This window comes from Microcaecilia unicolor, chromosome 9 (assembly GCF_901765095.1).
Source record: "Microcaecilia unicolor chromosome 9, aMicUni1.1, whole genome shotgun sequence".
Lineage (NCBI taxonomy): Eukaryota > Metazoa > Chordata > Amphibia > Gymnophiona > Siphonopidae > Microcaecilia > Microcaecilia unicolor.
In genome coordinates this window covers 48,226,139-48,246,447 of record NC_044039.1, presented here as the reverse complement: position 1 = coordinate 48,246,447, position 20,309 = coordinate 48,226,139, and the positions used below count along the sequence as shown (strand labels likewise).

The 20,309-nt window shown below is 45.9% G+C and overlaps 1 protein-coding gene across 4 annotated transcripts in view; it reads right to left on the bottom strand.

Annotated features, from left to right (window-relative positions):
- Nucleotides 1-20,309, bottom strand: part of WASHC1 (WASH complex subunit 1) — a 273,146-nt gene that overhangs the window by 189,798 nt on the left and 63,039 nt on the right. For all 4 annotated transcript variants that reach the window (XM_030214831.1, XM_030214830.1, XM_030214832.1 and 1 more), the window contains exon 2: nt 2,466-2,610. In XM_030214831.1, coding sequence (XP_030070691.1) covers nt 2,466-2,605 — 140 coding nt within the window. In that variant the 5' untranslated portion in view covers nt 2,606-2,610. The remainder of the gene's footprint in view (nt 1-2,465; nt 2,611-20,309) is intronic.

Genomic DNA, 20,309 nt, shown 5'->3' with positions numbered 1-20,309 from the left:
CCAAAAGAAGAAAGCCATCACCACCATAACTTTGGTAAACGTTCTTGGAGTGAGACCAAAGAGCTTCTGGAAGTGATGGCCAAGCACCAAATAACGTAGAAAACTCTGATGCCGTGACCATATGGGTATATGCAAGTATGCCTCCTTGAGATCAAGGACTGTGAGAAATTCTCCCACTTTAACAGAGGCTACGACTGCTCTTAGTGTCTCCATGCAAAAGCGGGACACGCAGAGGTAGAGGTTTAGACCTTTTGAGATCTAAGACTGGACAAAAAGGTGCCTTCTTTCTTTTCGACAATGAAGTAGACCGAGTATACCAGGAGAAAAAGCACTCAGATCCAGAGGCTGAAAAGTGTGTCCATCCACCTGCTGGAGATAGAGAAGTGGAAACGGAGATGAGACAATTCTCTTGGTATCCAGCCCAGCTCCTCAGTATTTTCTATTTCCGCCTGCTGGTTGATGGACACAACTATCCCATAGGTTCTGGAATAGTGGGAAGCTACATAATGGAAAAAATAGTTATGACAGCAGGTGTTGACAAAACACATTATACTGCTTATGCAAAAAGGAAGAATTGCTCTTATATTGTACAAGTGTGCATTTAGAAGGTACAGAAATTTGACAAAAAGCTTCTAGGATCGTTTGGGAATTCGGATTCAGTAAATTACCAGAGTTACTGTCAGATGGGCATGTGACTGTAATGAAGGTGAGCAGATTAGTTCAGGATTGAACGTAGCAGCTCACGGAAAAACATATAGCATTTTGTCACACAGTGTTGTGAGGACAATATTGGTCCTACGGAAGGCACTTTTCTGTACTGTGAACCTGACTTTTTAATAAACAGACTTAAGTCAGTGTCAGTTCTCATGCACAACCTTGTTCATGAAGCAGGCCTCAAGCACATTGCTGACACATCAAGGCTAATGAAAGGCAAAAATAACTGTGAACGACTACTTTGTTTATCAAGTTGGGGACATCAGAGTCAAGTGAAAAACAACTACGACGTCTAAAGCTGGCCCTTTGGGTCCCAAAGGCAAAACACCAGATTTGGTCCTTCCTCAACATGACTCTTCAAATCCTGAGAAAAGGATATAAGAAGAGCTCCAGAAAACATCAGTGTTATCTGGCTGTTATCGGGTGCAGTTCGCGCGAGAGCTGCTGTCAGTCAGCCAGCCAACCACATAATGATGACTCGTTGAAAGTGTGGCCAACCTGCTTTCATGCTCATGTAAAGGGAAAGCTGCTATCTGCTGACCAGCCTGGGGCCTCTGCTGCTGTTTGGCCATCCTGAGAAAGAGTCCATCTGTCATCCCTGTTGCGGTTCCTGCCTCATCCAACAGCTCCCTGACTGCCTCTGGATCTGGGGTTTGTGAATGGGTGGGTGGGTGAGAAAGTGTTGACATCTGTCACGTTGAACTGTTTTTTCTTTCCATAGTGCCTTGGGAGTCAAGTGTCCTGTAAGTTCTAGGACTAGAGATAGTATGCGTTATCTTTGACCTGCCCTGACAGGTACATAAATTCAGGGTTCTACTATCATTTTCGGTTGGTTCTGCCTAAGTGCATTGTTTCCAATTTGCATTGCTATGATTGCTGCCAATATATTTAATAAATCAGCTTTTCTATTTTTTCCTATAATATCTGAGCCTTGTGTCCTTTTCTTTCAGTGTTATTTTGGACTGTAATGAGTTCAAATCTGTGAAGGGTAAGTTTGTGACCTAACTAATCCCAGAGGGCTAAATTACCATTCCTTGTCATTTGTATACTTCCCCTCTTTACCTGTTCTCTACCTGAGACATGGCAATTGTGATTGGTCCCCATAGTGTTGTAGGGTGAACTCATTAATTTTGCAGTTTAGATATTCATTTATTAACAGCTTGTATTCTAGAGAGATCAAGGCATCAGTTAAATTTGCATGTAGAATATCTGTTAATTAAAAAATATTTCTTAGATGATTGCAGGTCCTTTGGTAACTGATTATGCTAGGTGGGTACAGTGGAGGCTCTTCACTGAGCATTTCATTGCAAAAATCTAAACCAACCTGATTAGCAACAAACACTAGGATAAAATATGCAGAAAATACAAATTCTATACAAGTGCTAAGATCAATCAAATCCAGTTATGGATGAGCCCAGCTTGCAAACCAGCAAGTGAAGAAAAGTATGTTTAGAAAAGTGAAAAACTGGTGGTGGTGGGGGGGGGGGGGGGGGGGGGGGGGGGATGTCACAGTAAAGTATAGAATTTCATCAAATTTTGACTATGGATCCTAAAGCTTATAAAAACTAACCACATATTAAAGCACTATCAAAACAAACCACACATGTAGAACAACTCCCTCTGAAATACAAGATCCAGAGCATTCCCCCTTTCAGGGACATTTTGACAGCCAGCAGAAAACTTAACAGCTGAAAAGTTGATTTGAGTTCAAGTTCCCCAGCCTTACATACACACACAACATAGTACTCTACCTGTTGAAGATATCGGAGGAAACTTGCTGTAAATACTGGAGGGCATCTGCAATTTGATGAATGGCCTCCTCTCTCCGCAGGTCTGGCTGGATGAGAGGAACAGAATATGTCTGCCCTGGGACTATGTTCTTCTGGGGCATTGTGTCTGTGGGAAACAAACATATGAGGGTTAATCAGTGTCCTCTATGAAAACAGCATGCCAGTCGAAGGAAAAGTATTTCTTCCCTGGTCCAGCATTCCTGATCGGCAAGGTTGATAAATTTTGCACTCATGTTTTAGTAAGGGTGTGCATTAGTGAGCACAAGTTCAGTTAATTTGGGTGCCTAAAAAATTTAAAGTGCATGCAGTAATGTGAGCATCCATATAACTATGAATTAACATGTACAATTGCTCATGTGCATTTTTAAAAGATCTTGGGGCCCATACAATGCATACCTGAAAAAATAAATAGATTAAATGAACACAAAAAAGAGTCAGGAATCTTTTGCCATGCTTAGACAGTAACTCTAGTAATTGGGAAATAAGGTCTGTGCCAGACAGACTTCTACAATTTGAGCCCTAATTATGGCTAGACACATCTGGATGGGCTGGAGTGGGCTTCGACAGCAACTCCAGTATTTGGGGAATATATCCAGCGTTGGGCAGATTTCTATAGTCTGTGCCCTGGCAATGGCAAGGACAGATCAAGATCAAGAATATATATATTATACTGCAACACATCCTATCAGTTTATCTTATTGGGTAGACTATATGGACCGTGCAGGTCTTTATGTTCCATCATCTACTATCAACCGACCTAGCTAGAGGTGATACATTTTGTTGTGCTGGCCATTCAGGGATAGTAAAGGCCCTGGTAGCAGCATAATATATGCCCAAGAATTTTCTAACTAGGCAACATACATAACAAATATAAGCATACAGACCAGAACACATTTTGCCCCTTGACAGATGATGTGTTTTTCTTACCAACTGAGTAAAAATTAACAATGAGATTTAGATGGGGTCTGTTTATAAAAACAGAAAAAAAGAAGATTTTCCACTGTTAAGTACTTTTGTTGTTTTATAAATAGAAACCAATGTGGTCTGACATAGCATACTAATGATATTTTCTGAAGTTTTTCTTTATGTTATAAACTATGTGAAAATTGATGTGCTTTAAATTTATGATTATTTGAAAAAGCAATTAAGACCCAATGAACCATGGCATCTTTCTATATACATACCAGTCTGACCCTCTCTCACACATCCCATCTGCCTTCAGCCAGTCTACCTGCCCCTCTCTCTCTTGCTTTCTCTATGAAGAGCCTGTTGATTTTGCTGTCTCATGAGATTGGGTGTTGCAAGATAAACAGGTTCTTATTGCACCTCAACACATCTCAGTTACTGCAAAATTTCTAAAACCCTGTATGATGGTATGACAAACTAAAATTATATTATATTTATTTAAATAATATTTCCTAGTCTGCGTTATTTTTCATATGTATGTTTTTATGGAGGTCTTTTAGGGTATAAGAGGGTTAGAAGTGTTTAAAATAAATAAATAATAAAAATGTGTGTGATTATGTTTATTCCACACTTGATATACCATCTTCTGTAGATACAACCAAAGCGGTTTACATATACTATTTTTTCCCAAGTACTTTTCTGTCCTTAATGGGCTCATAATCTAAGGTTTTTTTTGTACCTGGGGCAATGGAGTGTTAAGTGACTTGCCCAGGGTTACATGGAGCTACAGTGGGAATTCAAACCCAGTGCCCAGATCTCAACCCAAACCATTAGGCTGAAGTGGAATTTGAACCCAGTTCCCCAAGTTCTCAACCCACTGCACCAACCATTAGGCTACTCCTCAACTCCACCATTATCTTGGGCAGACTAGATGGACCATGCAGGTCTTTTTCTGCCGTCATCTACTATGTTACTATTAGGCTACTCCATCACTCCTGAACTACAGGACTGCAAACTATATGCTAACAGAATACCACACTCCAGTCACACACAAAAGACTGTCAACAAATATGAATGAAACAAAGGACCACAGACCAAGTACAGAGATACGAAGGCAAAAAACTAAACTGGAAACCTCAAGAAGTCTGACTCAATGTATAGTAATACTACAGAAAAACTAAAATATAAGATAGAGATGCATATTTTCAAAGGCTCTCTTTATATATTATCAATGACTCCCCTCTCCTCCACTCATGTGTTCAGTATATATATATTTTTTCTTCCAATCATTAGAATACTCTTATAATAGCTCAAGGAACCTCAGTTGTGCATATTGCCAACTCAACTTTATGGCAATAAAATGTGCACACAACTCTTCATCGGCTCACCATGATGCCACATTTTTTCAAATATATTTTTCTTCTATAAATTCTTAAAACATTATACTTAAATACTCATCTTCTCTTAAACAAATTGGACGTTAACAACAACCCCTGGGTCCGATTTGTTTAAGAGAAGATGTTTTAAGAATTTATAGAAGAAAAATATATTTGAAAAAATGTGGCATCATAATGAGCCAATGAAGAGTTGTGTGCACATTTTATTGCCATAAAATGACACGGCCCTCTAGAATCAGCCCAGTTGGACATAAGTGAAGGAAATGCAATCTGCTAGCCAATTAGAGATTGTGCGTTTTCCGATGGCAACTCCCCTCCTGTTGGGATCAAAAGAAACAAACAACTGGGCGAACTGTCTATAGGGCTTTGTCCACTCCACGTAAAAGGCCAATGCTCTCTTACAGTACAAGGTGTGCAACTTGTCTTCACCAGGGTGGGTATAAGGACAGGGAAAAAATGTTGGCAGGACAATTGACTGGTTCAGATGGAACTCAGACACCACCTTCGGAAAGAACTTAGGGTAAGTGCGGAGGACTACTCTGTTGTGATGAAACTTGATATAAGGTGCATACACTACCAGGGCTTGGATCTCACTGACCCTACGAGCTGAAGAAACAGCCACCAAGAAAATGACCCTCCAAGTCAAGTACTTCAGATGGCAGGAATTCAGTGGCTCAAAAGGAGCTTTCATCAGCTGGGTGAGAACGACGTTGAGATCCCATGACACTTGTGGAGATCTGACAGGGGGCTTTGACAAAAGCAGATCTCTTATGAAGCGAAGAACCAAAGGCTGTCCAGAGATAGGCTGACCTTCTACACATTGATGGTAAGCACTGATTGCACTAAGGTGAACTCTTAACGGAGTTGGTCTTGAGACCAGACTCTGATAAGTGTAGAAGGTATTCAAGCAGGGTCTGTGTAGGACAAGAAAAAGGGTCTAGGGCCTTGCTATCACACCAGATGGCAAACCTCCTCCATTTGAAAGAATAACACTTTTTTGTGCAATCTTTCCTGGAAGCAAGCAAGACTCGGGAGACACCCTCCGAAAGACCTAAGGAGGCCACTTCTAAGCTCTCACCATCCAGGCTGTGAGAGCCAGAGACTGGAGTTTGGGATGTAGAAGCGACCCCTTGCTCTGGGTGATGAGGGTCAGAGAACACTCCAATCTCTAGGGTTCTTCGAAGGACAACTCCAGAAGAAGAGGGAACCAGATAACGGGGCCAAAAGGGCGCAATCAGAATCATGGTTCCATGGTCTTGCTTGAGTTTCAGCAAAGTCTTCCCCACTACAGGTATGGGAGGATACGCATACAGAAGGCCTGTCCCCCAATGAAGGAGAAAGGCATCTGAAGCTAGTCTGTCGTGGGCCTGAAGTCTGGAACAGAATTGAGGGACTTTGTGATTGAACTGAGTGGCAAAAAGATCCACTGAGGGGGTGCCCTACGCTCGGAAGATCTTGCGGACAACGTCCATGTTCAGTGACCACTCATGAGGTTGCATGATCCTGCTCAACCTGTTGGCCAGACTGTTGTTTATGCCTGCCAGATACGTGGCCTGGAGAAGCATGCTGTGTTGGTGAGCCCAAAGCCACATCCAGACAGCTTTCTGACACAGAGGGCGAGATCCGGTGCCCCCCCCTGCTTGTTGGTGTAATACATTGCAACCTGATTGTCTGTGTGAATTAGAACAATTTGGTTCGACAGCCGATCTCTGAAAGCCTTAAGAGCGTTCCAGATCACTTGTAATTCCAGGAGGTTGATCTGAAGACCTTTTTCCTGAAAGGACCAAGCTCCTTGAGTGTGAAGCCCATCTACATGAGCTCCCCATCCCAAGAGGGATGCATCCGTCGTCAGTACTTTTTGTGGCTAAGGAATTTGGAATGGACGTCCCAAGGTCAAATTGGATCGAATGGTCCACTACTGAAGGGAACTGCAAAATTCGGTGGAGAGACAGATCACATACTCTAGACGCCCTGTGGCCTGGCAACACTGGGAAGCTAGGGGCCATTGAGCTGATCTCATATGTAGGCGTGCCATGGGAGTTACATGAACAGTAGAAGCCATGTGCCCTAAGGGTCTCAACATTTGCCAAGCTGTGATCTGTTGAGACGCTTGAGCCAAGGACACTAGGGCTAGGAGATTGTCTGCCCTTGCCTGGGGAAGATAAGCTCGAGACGTCTGTGTGTCCAACAGAGCTCCAATGAACTCCAATTTTTGAACCGGGACAAGATGAGACTTGGGATAATTGATCATGAAGCCTAGAAGTTCTAGCACCCGAATAGTCATCCGCATGGACCGTAGAGCGCTTGCCTCCGAGGTGCTCTTCACCAGCCAATCGTCAAGATAAGGGAACACATGCACTCCCAGTCTGCGTAGCAATGCTGCGACAACTGCCAGGCATTTTGTGAAAACCCTGGGCATAGACGCGAGTCCAAAGGGCAGTACACAATTCTGAAAGTGCCGAGTTCCCAACCGAAATTGAAGATACTTCCTGTGAGCTGGGAGTTTCAAGATGTGGGCATAGGCATCCTTTAAGTCCAGAGAGCATAGCCAATCATTCTCCTGAATCATGGGAAGAAGGGTGGGCAGGGAAACCATCCAGAACTTTTCTCAGACTAGGAATTTGTTCAGGGCGCTTAGGTCTAGGATAGGACGCATTCCCCCTGTTTTCTTTTGCACAAGGAAGTACCTGGAATAGAATCCCAGCCCTTCTTCCCCTGGTGGAACGGGTTCGACCGCATTGGCCTTTAGAAGGGCGGAGAGTTCCTCTGTGCAAGTACCTGCTTGTGCTGGGAGCTGAAGGACTGAGCTCCCGGTGGGCAATTTGGAGGCCTGGATTCTAGATTGAGAGTGTACCCTAACCGTACAATTTGAAGCACCCACCTGTCGGAGGTTATAAGAGGCCACCTTTGGTGAAAAAATATCAACCTCCCTTCGATTGGCAAGCCATCCGGCATGGACACTTTTTGCGAGGCTATGCTGCACTGGAGCCAGTCTAAAGCCCGTTCCTTGCTTTTGCTGGGGAGCCCAAGGGGCCTTAGGCGCACGCCGTTGACGGGAACGAGCGTGCTGGAACTGAGCCTGGGTAGGCTGCCGAGAAGCAGGAGTGTACCTACGACTGTTGTAGGAATAGGGAGCACTCCTCCTATCTCCAAAACATCTCCTGGATGAGGAGGTGGTAGCAGAAGACGCCCTGCAGGAGAGAGAATCCATAGCATCATGGTGCTTTTTGATCTGATCAACAATGCCCTCTACTTTTTCTCCAAAAGATTATCCCCCCGGCAAGGAACATCCGCCATCCGCTGCTGGGTCTTATGATCCAGGTCAGAGACACGCAGCCATGAGAGTCTGCGCGTCACAATACCTTGAGCAGCTACTCGGGATGCCACATCAAAAGTGTCATAAGTACCCCTGGCCAGGAATTTGCAACACGTCTTCTGCTGCCTGACCACCTGGTGAAAAGGTTTGGCAAGCTCCGGAGGAAGAGCTTCAACCAAACTAGACAGTTGTCTCGCCGAGTTCCGCAAGTGGATGCTCGTGTACAGCTGGTAAGTTTGGATCTTGGCGGCGACCATAGTGGCCTGATACGTTTTCCTCCCAAAAGAATCCAAGGAGAGGCAAGCCGGCTCGCACTCCCAGAACAACCGGCTCGCAAGATGCCCAAAAATTTAACAACTGGCTCTTGCGAGCCAGTGCGAGTCAGCTCCAGCACACCACTGGTTATGGGCCATCATTTCCTTCTATGCATTACAGCACTTTCACTGTGCATTGGCAAGGAATACTGACTGACCTCATTAGCATCCATTTAAATGCATTTCACCGCAATTTGTGGCCATGTTTAGCACACAAGCCCTTTGAACAATTCTGCACTCAATAATGTGGGCACAAATGGAAAAATTATGTTCTTAACTGATCATTTTCTTTATCATACCAGACCAATCCAGACTAATGGGTTATGCCAATCCACCAGCGGAAGGAGACAGAGAAAATAATCCCAAGTACTTCGCCCCTTAAGGGTATTGTGCAGCCTGAAATGCTCAGTATTTCAAATAGCCAAGCAATGGTGCTCCCAATTGCCTCAAATAAGAGCAAAGGAAAAGAGCCCATGAGGAAGCCAAGAACACCCAGAGTGAAGGCCCTCTGGAATTTATGGGCAACCAATTGCCAGCCATACAACCCATCGAGGAACGAGGTGAGGCAGCATCCAGACTTCCCGTCATCCATGCAGATGAACCCTCGAAGCAGGAGTAGTGGCTCGTCACATACAAAAAACAGACAACCCCTAGAATATGCAACAAAGAAGGCACTCAAGAAAATAGAAAGGGTGGGCATCTGGACTGGCCTGGTACAATTAAAGGAAAGAAAATTATCAGGTAACAACACAATTTTTCCTTCCTTGTCATTAATACCAGACCAGTCCAGACCAATGGAATGTAGCAAAGCAGTCACAGGATTAGGACGGGAAAAACAACAAATAGAAAAAAAAATCAATGCCCCAAAAAGGAAAGGTAACATCCACAAAGAAGCCAAGTATCCGCTAGAGGGAAACTCACCAGGCGAAAACATCCAGAAATTCCAACGGTGGAAAGAAAACAACTCCGAACAGAGGGGAAGATAAAAGGCACCTAGTAGGAGCCAGTACCCCAAGACCCAAAAGAGTGCAAGATAGGCACCCATGGAACTCCGAAGACCCAGATGAGAAAGTGCCACAGGCAGTAAAGATGACCCCGGGAACCGAAGAAGGCCACACTGAAGAAAGGAAGCTACAGACCACTGTCCAAACCAGTACAGAATCTAACATCTGCCATAGGATCAGAAATTAAGTCTTGAGACAAAACCAAAATGGGTCCAGACTCCCCACAGGCAGACCACGAGAACCATTGTCACCAAGAGGAATCAGAGAGGCACCATCAACCTAGACGGAGGAATGCACCGCTCACTTAAAGCAAGGCAATCTGAAAGTGCGTATCTAGCAACAGAACTCCAAAGGAAGGGGGCTGGATTGTAACCCGGTGCAGACACGCCCCACAGCCTCAGTCCAAAATGAAGATGAACTCCCTAATGAGGGAGAGGTGGAAACACAGGCATATAGGCAGAAACAGTGCCAAGCAACCAGAGTAGAGTCCCGGGCACTGTTGGAACAGTACCACACCTAAAGCCTCCTGGTGAAAATCTCCGCCTGGTCAACAGCTGAGCTAGACATTACAACCTGAAGCAGAACCATGTCCTACCCAAAAGGACGGAAGAACAGAGAAGGAGGCACACCCTCAAAGCCAGGAACACAGAAAATAGCCCTCCTCCAGAGGAGAAGAAGGTGTCAAAGGAGAAACGGCAAGAAATATGCCATGCACCCAGGAACGCCGCTCTGCCAGAGTTTCCTAGGGGGAGCCACAGCGAGAGAGCCACGCCAGGCCTGCAGAGATGGAGCCCCATGTGACCTATAGAGAGGAGACTGAACAGACTCACCATGCAGCGACAAAGCAAGGCTCGACAGCCAGTGATGAAGCAAGGCTCGACAGCCAGTGACGAAGCAAGGCTCGACAGCCAGAGAAAGGCACAATGGCTAGAAATGGAGCAAGGCTAGACATCCAGTGAAGGAGCAAAGCTTGAATTGTATGCGGTATCTGATTGGAAGCCAGTGAAGTGACTTGAGGATAGGGGTGATATGAGTATATCGGTTCTGGCGGAATATAAGACGTGCGGCAGCGTTCTGAACGGATTGAAGGGGGGATAGATGGCTAAGTGGGAGGCCGGTGAGGAGTAAGTTGCAGTAGTCAAGGCGAGAGGTAATGAGAGCGTGGACGAAAGTTCGTGTGGTGTGCTCAGAGAGGAAAGGGTGAATTTTGCTGATGTTGAAGAGGAAGAAGCAACAGGTCTTGGCAGTCTATTGGATATGAGCAGAGAAGGAGAGGGAGGAGTCGAAGATGACTCCGAGGTTGCGGGCAGATGGGACGGGGAGGATGAGGGTGTTATCAACTGAGATAGAGAGTGGAGGAAGAGGAGAAGTGGGTTTAGGTGGAAAGACGAGGAGCTCGGTTTTGGACATGTTCAGCTTCAGGTGGTGGTTGGACATCCAGGCAGCAATGTCGGATAAGCAGGCCGATACCTTGGCCTGGGTCTCCGTGGTGATGTCTGGTGTGGAGAGATATAGCTGGGTGTCATCAGCATAAAGATGATACTGGAAACCATGAGATGAGGTCAGTGAGCCTAGGGAAGAGGTGTAGATTGAGAAGAGAAGGGGTCCAAGGACAGATCCCTGGGGAACTCCAACAGATAGTGGGATGGGAGTGGAGGAAGATCCATGAGTGTGTACCCTGAAGGTGCGGTGGGAGAGATAAGAGGAGAACCAGGAGAGGACAGAGCCTTGGAACCCAAAAGAGGACAGTGTGGCAAAAAGTAAATCATGATTGACAGTGTCAAACGCAGCTGATAGATCAAGGAGGATGAGGATGGAATAGTGGCCTCTGGATTTGGCGAGGAGCAGGTCGTTGCAGACTTTAGAGAGTGCTGTTTCTGTCGAGTTAAGAGGGCGAAAACCGGATTGAAGTGGATCGAGGATGGCATGAGAGGAGAGAAAAATCAAGGCAGCGACTGTGAACGGCGCGCTCAAGTATTTTGGAGAGGAAGGGTAGGAGAGAGATGGGGCGGTAGTTGGAGGGGCAGGTAGGGTCAAGTGATGGTTTTTTAGGAGAGGTGTGACCACGTCGTGCTTGAAGGTGTAAGGGACAGTTGCAGTGGAGAGAGAAAGGTTAAGGATGCGACAGATGGAGGGGGTGACAGTATGGGAGATGGTGTTAAGTAGGTTGGTGGGGATGGGATCGGAGGAACAGGTGGTGCATTTCGAGGAGGAAAGAAGGCGAGAGGTTTCATCCTCGGTGATCTCAGGAAAGGAGGAGAAAGAGGCCATGGTTGGTTGGTTGTTGGATGGGGCTACAGGCTGAAGAGGAGGTGGTGGCTTGTTAGTGAACTCAAGGTTAATCTTTTGCACCTTGTCGCGGAAGTAGTCAGCCAGTGATTGAGGAGAGAGTGAAGGGGGAGTGGGAGCGGGGGGCACTTTGAGGAGGGAGTTAAGGGTGGTGAAGAGACGACGAGGGTTGGAGCTGAGAGAATTGGTCAATTGGGTGTAATAGTCCTGTTTTGCAAGGAATAGGGAGGAATGGAAGGAGGTTAGCATGAATTTGTAGTGAAGGAAGTCTGAATGGGTACGAGATTTCCTCCAGAGGTGTTCAGCGGATCGGGTGCAGGAGCGAAGATAACAGATGCAAGGGGTCAGCCAAGGCTGGGGATTAGTACGCTTTGTGGGACAGGAGGTGGATGGGGCAAGGGTGTCCAACGCAGAGGAGAGAGCGGCATTGTAAGCGGAGACCGCTTTGTCTACAGTCTCGGAGGACATGATGGAGGGGAGGAGATTAGAGATACTAGAGGATAAAGTGGGGGGGGGGGAAGGGTCAATAGCCTTGAGATTCCTGGAGGTGGTGGTTAAAGTTGGACGGGGCGGGGGGGTGAAGTGTAAATGTGATCAGGTGATGATCGGAGAGAGGTAGAGCAGAAACGTGGAAATTGGAGGGTGAGCCGGAGGAGAGGACGAGGTCAAGACGATGGCCGTCATGGTGAGTAGGGGTGGTGGAGCACAGCTGGAGGTTGAAGGAGGATGTTAGGGTGAGGAACTTAGAAGCGTTAGGGTCGGATGGGTCATCAGCGTGTATGTTAAAGTCTCCGAGAATGAGGGACGGAGATGAGGGTTCAAGAAAGACGGAAAGCCAAGCATCAAAGTCGGTGAGGAAGGAAGAGAAGGATTTATCAGGGGGGCGGTAGATGACTGCGACTCTGAGTGGCAGCGGGTAGAATAGCCGGATGGAGTGGGCTTCAAAGGATGAGAAGCAGTGAGACTGCGGTAGGGGGAAGGGTTGGAAACTACAGGAGGGCGAGAGTAGTAGCCCAACGCCTCCACCGCGGCCAACTGGGCAGGGAGTGTGGGAGAAGAGATAACCTCCATGGCAGAGGGCCACGACTGAGGCTGAGTCTTCCGGGGAGATCCAGGTTTCGGTTAGGGCGAGCAGTTGAAGGGAGCGAGAGATGAAGAGATCGTGGGTGAAGGGCAGTTTGTTGCAGACTGAGTGGGCATTCCACAAGGCGCATGAGAAGGGGAGGGAAGAGGGGGGAGGAGGGGAATAGAGACAAGATTGGAGACATCCCGGAATCGTTCGCATGGATAGGACGGGGACAGGTGAGGGGGACCTGGATTAGGGTTAATGTCTCCCGCGGATAGCAGGATGTGGAGCAAGAGAATGAGGAGGAGGGTTGGGGAGGTCAGGCGGCGAAGGTATTATTGGGCAGCCCAGCTGAGGCAAATTGGGGTCTGGAGTAGGGTAGATCTTTCACCGGTGACTCGGCTGGAACAGATTTTTGTAGAGGAGGGAAGGCTGGATGCATTACTCTGGGGGTCTATCCCAGAATATACATATAAAACCCTAACATTAAACCCCTTCATTTCTCAATTGTTTACACTATGGGGTAGGCTTAAAAAGAAACTAAGGGGAACGCATAATAGATCCACATACGCTTGGCTCACACAGGAAACGGGGTTCCCTCGGGGGCAAGAGAATAAGATAATGGCCTCATGGTTTGACAAAGGTCTGATTAGGTTCCGTGAGTTCACGAAAGATGGTAATCTTAAAAACTTTGAAGAGCTCAGCAGGGAATATGATCTTCCTGAGACAGAACTTTACGCTTACCTCCAAGTTAAAAATTATATGGTGACAGTAAAATGGCATAAGGGTAATTGGTTAGAGAGTGAAAAGTTTGAAAACCTGTGGGGGACTCTAAGTGGGGGAGGAAAAGGGATCTCTAAATTGTATGAACATATTAGAGGAAATACCTTTGAAAAGCTATCCTATATGAAAGCTTGGGAACATGATCTTAAACAGGAATTTAGTAGGGGAGAATGGAAGAAAATGTGCGTGGAGGTTAAAGAGGCATCTGTTTGTGTGCTGGACAAGGAAAATGCATATAAAGTCATGAGTCGCTGGTACTATACACCAGATAGAATAAAAACAATGTACCCAAATGGCTCAGATATATGCTGGAGGTGTGAGGAGGGGAAAGGAACATACTTTCATAACTGGTGGGAATGCTCGATTATACAGGATTTTTGGGAAACGGTCACGGGATTAATCACACTAGCAATAGGGGCTCAGTTTCCTTGTGATCCCAAATGGTGCTTGTTGGGTTACGGGAATAAGGGAGGGAAGGCATGGCAAACCAGAATAAAGCGTATGTGTCTGGCAGCAGCTAAAACAACTATAGCATTGAAATGGAAACAAAGAACAGGCCCTACGAGACAAGACTGGAAGGACAAATTATACTTATTGATGGGAATGGAAAAAAATGACAGACAGACGCAGGAGAAAATATAAGTCTAGTGCAGAGGAATGGTTACAATTGGAGGGGGTAATGAGGGGGGAAGAGGGGGGAGCGGGGGGGGGGGGTTGTGGAATAAAGGGGAGGGGAAAAATGAATGTTGACACTGCTTGAATGTTGATGATATTGATATATGTAGGAGAATTGTTCTTCATTACTCTGTTTTGTTGAAGCATTAATAAAAAGTTTTACAAATTAAAAAAAAAAAAAAAAAAGAAAACCAGAGTAATATACCCTTATAGCTGCTGACACTGTGACCTGAGCTAGACAACAGCAGAAAAGAAGAGAGAGAAAAAACTGCCCTTTCCAACCAAATAGTGGATGGCAGAGAAGATCCGATTGGCCCATCCAAGCTGCCGAAAAGATCTATCTACTTATCATTTCTACAGCGCTACAAGGCATACGCAGCACTGTACACCATACACAGAAGACAGTCCCTGCTCAAAGAGCTTACAATCTAGATAAGACAGGTAAACAGACAGAACAATTAAAGGTATGGGAATAAGAGGTGAGGATAAAGGACAGGGTAAGTGAGTTAGGAGTCAAAAGCAGTGGTAAAGAGGTGGGTTTTGAGTTCGGACTTGAAAACGGCTAAAGACGGGGTTAGACATACAAGCTCGGGAAGACTATTCCAGGTGTGAGGTGCAGGGAGATAAAAGGAACGGAGTCTTGAATTAGCAGTAGAGGAGAAAGGGACGGATAAGAGATTTATCTACAGAATGGAGTACTCGAGGGGGAATGTAGGGGGAGACAAGAGTGGAGAGGTACTGGGGAGCGGCAGAGTGAATGCACTTATAGATCAATAGGAGAAGTTTGAATTGAATATGGAAACGGATAGGGAGCCAGTGAAGTGACTTAAGGAGAGGGCTAATGTGGGCATAGCGACTTTGGCGGAAAATGAGTCATGCAGCAGAGTTTTGGATTGATTGAAGAGGAGAGAGATGGCTAAGAGGGAGTCCGGTGAGGAGTAGGTTACAATAATCAAGACGAGAGGTGATAAGAGTGTGGATAAGGGTTTTGGTAGAGTGCTCAGAGATGAAGGGACGGATTTTGCTGATGTTATAGAGAAAGAAATGACAGGTTTTGGCGAATGTGAGCAGAAAAGGAGAGAGAGAAGTAAAAGATGACCCCAAGTTTACGAGCTGATGAGACAGGGAGAATGAGAGTGCCACCCAACGAAATAGAGAAAGGGGGGAGAGGAGAGGTAGGTTTAGGGGGAAAGATGAGGAGCTCGGTTTTGGCCATGTTAAGTTTCAGATGTCGTTGAGACATCCAGGCAGCGATGTCAGATAGGCAAGCTGAGACATTGGTCTGGATGCTGATTGAGATTTCAGGGGTAGAGAGGTAGATTTGGGAGTCATCAACATAGAAATGGTATTGAAAGCCATGGGAAGATAGCAGCGAGCCAAGGGAAGAAGTATAGATGGAGAACAGGAGAGGACCGAGAACAGAACCCTGAGGTACACCGATTGGTAGAGGGATAGAAGTGGAAGAGGATCCACCAGAGTGTACACTAAAGGTGCGAAGCAAGAGGTAGGAGGAGAACCAGGAAAGAACAGAGCCCTGGAATCCAAATGAAGATTGCGTGTCAAGGAGTAGGCTGTGGTCAACAGTGTCAAAAGCGGCAGATAGATCGAGAAGGATGAGGATAGAATAGAGACCTTTGGATTTGGCCAGGAACAGGTCGTTGGAAACTTTAGTAAGTGCAGTTTCAGTTGAATGAAGAGGGCGAAAGCCAGATTGGAGTGGGTCAAGACCAGCATGAGATGAGAGAAAGTCAAGACAGCGGCGGTGAACGGCGCCTTCAAGTAACTTGGAAAGGAAGGGGAGGAGGGAGATGGGTCGATAGTTGGAAGGACAGGTAGGGTCAAGTGATGGCTTCTTCAGGAGCGGTGTGACCACAGCATGTTTGAAGGAATCAGGAATGGTCACAGTGGAAAGAGAGATTGAGGATATGAGAGATAAAAGGGGTGAGAGTAGGAGAGATGGTGTTAAGAAGGTGGGTAGGAATGGGATCAGAGGAACAGGTAGTTCGTTTTGAGGAAGAGAGAAGATGTGATGTTTCTTCATCAGTGACCTCGGGAAAGGAGGAAAAGGACGGAGGGGTTGAGAAAATAGGGGAACGGACAAGAGGAGGGAGATGAGCCAGGATTCAGGATACTATACCCCTGCAGACGTGTTCCGACTGACCGCGCCATGGAAAGGGCAGAGGACGCAGAAAACACCCGGAATGGGCCAAACTGCTGCTAGGGCAGCCACCCCAGTAGTCCACTCCAATGCAAAAGCACTATATACTGAAGAGTAGGACAAAGACCAAATAATCCATACACACAGAACCTCTGCCCAAGCGAGGTGCAGTGACCCATCTGAGCCAGACCACTGTAAAAGCTCCTGGCAAGCTAGCCAAAATCAGCAGCCACAGAAGAACACAGCTGTGAATGGTGCAGTGACCAAAGAAAGCAGACACAGAAGAACAGAGGAGACCCAACGCCACCCAATCAGGAGAGGCAGACACTGCCCATACGTGCTGACCTGAACATGTATACCCTGGAGGAAAGGAGAAACAGGGGTGATATGATACAGACGTTCAAATATTTGAAAGGTATTAATCTGCAAACGAACCTTTTCCGTAGATGGGAAGTAGGTAGAACTAGAGGGTATGAAATGAGATTGAAGGGGGGCAGACTCAAGAAAAATGTCAGGAAGTATTTTTTCACGGAGAGAGTGGTGGATGCTTCGAATGCCCTCCTGCGGGAGGTGGTGGAGAGGAAAACGGTAACGGAATTCAAACATGCGTGGGATAAACATAAAGGAATCCTGTTCCAAGGGAATGGATCCTCAGAAGCTTAGCTGAGATTGGGTGGCATAGCCGGTGGTGGAAAGCGGGGCAGACTTATACGGTCTGTGCCAGAGCCGATGGTGGGAAGTGGGGCTGGTGGTTGGGCGGCAGGGATAGTGCTGGGCAGACTTATACAGTCTGTGCCCTGAAAATGACAGACACAAATCAAGGTAAGGTATACATAAAAAGTAGCACATATGAGTTTATCTTGTTGGGCGAACTGGATGGACCATGTAGGTCTTTTTCTGCCATCATCTACTATGTTGCTATGTGTCCCGCCGACACTGTGGACCCTGAGCACCCTAGAGAGGAGCAGCAGATCAAAAACTGTCCTGCGAGGAAAAGGAGCCAGTGTACTAACAGGGCTAGAAACACAGCACAGAGACAAGCCTGTTCCTGAAACCAGAAGGGCTGGAGACAGCTCAGAGACAAACAACCAGCAGAGAAATGAGAATGGCTGCCAGTGAAGCCCAGAGATGCGCGTTTGCCAGAGCCCAGAGAAAAAAACTGGGAACACATCATCAGGAAGAGTCGCAGAGACAGCAGAGAGTTGAGGCTGTCACTGAACATAGTCACTGTCATGATCAGGAAAGAAGTTGCAGCCATAGTGCCGAAAACAGCCATAGCCCCAGCAGAGAGAGGAGCCGCAGCCTGAGCAGACAGAGCTGCTGCCCAGGCAGAGAGCAGCGCTACAGCCAGAGAAGCCATCCCACAGGTGCCAGCTCCGCCTTGGGTTAAATGAATAAGAAATGGAAGGACTCCTAAAAAAAAAAAAAACAAAAAAAAAAAAACCAACTCACAAGCTCACCAAGGGCGTTGACCAAATAGCAGACCACGTATCTGTGTGGAGCCTGTTTTCCGAACATTGTCCATGACAAAGCGTGGGAAAAGCAAGAGAAGAAGCACACGAACCCAACAATGTGCGCAAAAAGGGAAATGTGGCCAAATTGTGGGGTTTTTTTTTAAAGATGTGGCAACAGGAAACAGTCGATCTCAGATGAGAACGAGCAAACAGCCTGTCAGCAAACTATCCACCCATGCATTTCCAAGGATACGGGAGCAGAGGCCAGCAGGAATGAAAATCAAATCCATTTCCCGAACCACCATGCAAGCCACACTAGAGTAAGGCAGTGAGACAACCCAGAAAAGAGGTAGCAGAACAGAACCCAAAGGGAATAGCCAAGAGAGCAAGCATCCCACCAAAAATAAACAACCGCCGCAGGCAGCTTGGGAGTGGGAAAAGGAAAACTTAAAATAGACAAAAACCTGGAAGGAATCAGCTTTTTAAAAAAAAAGGGACTCCAAATTGGGGGTTTTTGCGCAGTTCCCGCTTCAAAGTCAGGCACTCATCGTTAATTTAGAGCCAGGCATAAAAACTGAACAGACATACTTGCTGTTCAGATGGCCACCAAACATGCACCCCAAGCACTCATGAAGGACCCCACCAAGGGATGGAGTGACTCGAGAGAGGGAGTTTTTACCACCAGCTGTCACCCCAGTTGAGGGATGAGGGGCCCAGGACTACCGGATATCATCCATAGCTGGCAGAAACCAGAAGAAACTCAGTCATAACCTTCTGCTCAACTACAACCTGGACAAGCCAGGACAGGAGCTTCCAGCCAAGCACCAGAGAGGAGATGCACAATCCGTCCACCATCCACTAGGAGACAGAGAAAATACTGAGCATTCCAGGCTGCACTCTTAAGGGGTGAAGTACTTGGGACTATTTTCTCTGTCTTCTTCTGCTGCTTGATGGACATAACCCGTTGGTGTGGACTGGTCTGGTATTGATGACAAGGAACAGACGCTAACTGCTTTTTTAACACTGGCTTTAGTTTTGGGGATCAGCCCCTTAATCAGCAGCAATGAAAAAAATGGGCCAGCATATGGCCGATTTCTACCAGCACATATACATATAAGTGTACGCCTATCTTACTCCTATCTTATTAAAAGGCACAGATATTGTGTTTATAAACTAGAGGCAACATATGCACCTTTCTTGTCTAGACAGTCAGAATGTGCACAAGGTGAAAATATCAAGTTATAAAATAACCAAGGAAACTATGAAGAATCTCACAGATAGCAGCAGAAAGACTATGAACTACTTACTTCATTAAATGCTAGCATAAACCTGTATAGAAACTAGGCTGTGCGAGCTCCATCCCACAAAAAAACATAAGGATTATAGTTACTGACGAAACCATGCAAAATGTATTATTCAAGAAACATTTTGTTATGGATACGTCTGCACACACAACCAAATACAGAAATTAAATATTCATAGTGGGGCATGAATCATAACAAAATTGTCATAAGATTTGTCCTAATAAAATGTTTTGTTTCTCTATTTACATTAAAAGCAGGTAAGCTGCATTTTTCTCAACTTTGAGGCTATGTCCTGGTGCAGCCAATGAGGTCAAAATTCATATGAATGACACAGAGTTCAAAGGATGGGAAATTTTAAAAGGCACTTATGCACATCAAACAGTGCTTTAGCTGCATAAACGGGCTTTTAGAAAAAAAATGAATGCTCTACATGCAAGTTAAAATATACACACAGGTCTACTACACGTGTATTTCTATTCTACTCACAGTATGGAGAGAGATTCCCCAGGGCAGGACCAGAATGGGGGTTTGGAAATGCACACATATTTTTGTATTTTCAAATGTATGTGCGGAGGAGTGGCCTAGTGGTTAGGGTGGTGGACTTTGGTCCTGGGGAACTGAGTTCAATTCCCACTTCAGGCACAGGCAGCTCCTTGTGACTCTGGGCAAGTCACTTATCCCTCCACTGCCCCATGTAAGCCGCATTGCGCCTGCCATGAGTGGGAAAGCGCGGGGTACAAATGTAACAAAAAAAAAATTTCTTGAAGAAAGCACCTGTACAAATTAGCAGGTATTAATTGTGTGCAGGTACATTCTTTAGACAATTTCCAAAGGGAAAGTACCCAAGTTCAGGGCCAAATACACTCTGAAATTGGTGCAAAGTCTTTGGCTAGAAAAGTGTTTGGGTATTTCATGCCTATCCAGTCTTAAATTTATCCCCCAAAGTGCCTGCTGGTACATATGATTTAAGATGTAATAAGCTTCCTTTAATCTGACACTCCTAATTTTTTACTTTTTAAATAGTTACCTACACTTAATTATTTGCAGGCTGAACTCATTCACATCTAAGATTTGTTCTTTTATAGTATTTATATAGAATTTGAATACGCATAGTCTTAGTATGTATTTGTTGAATATTT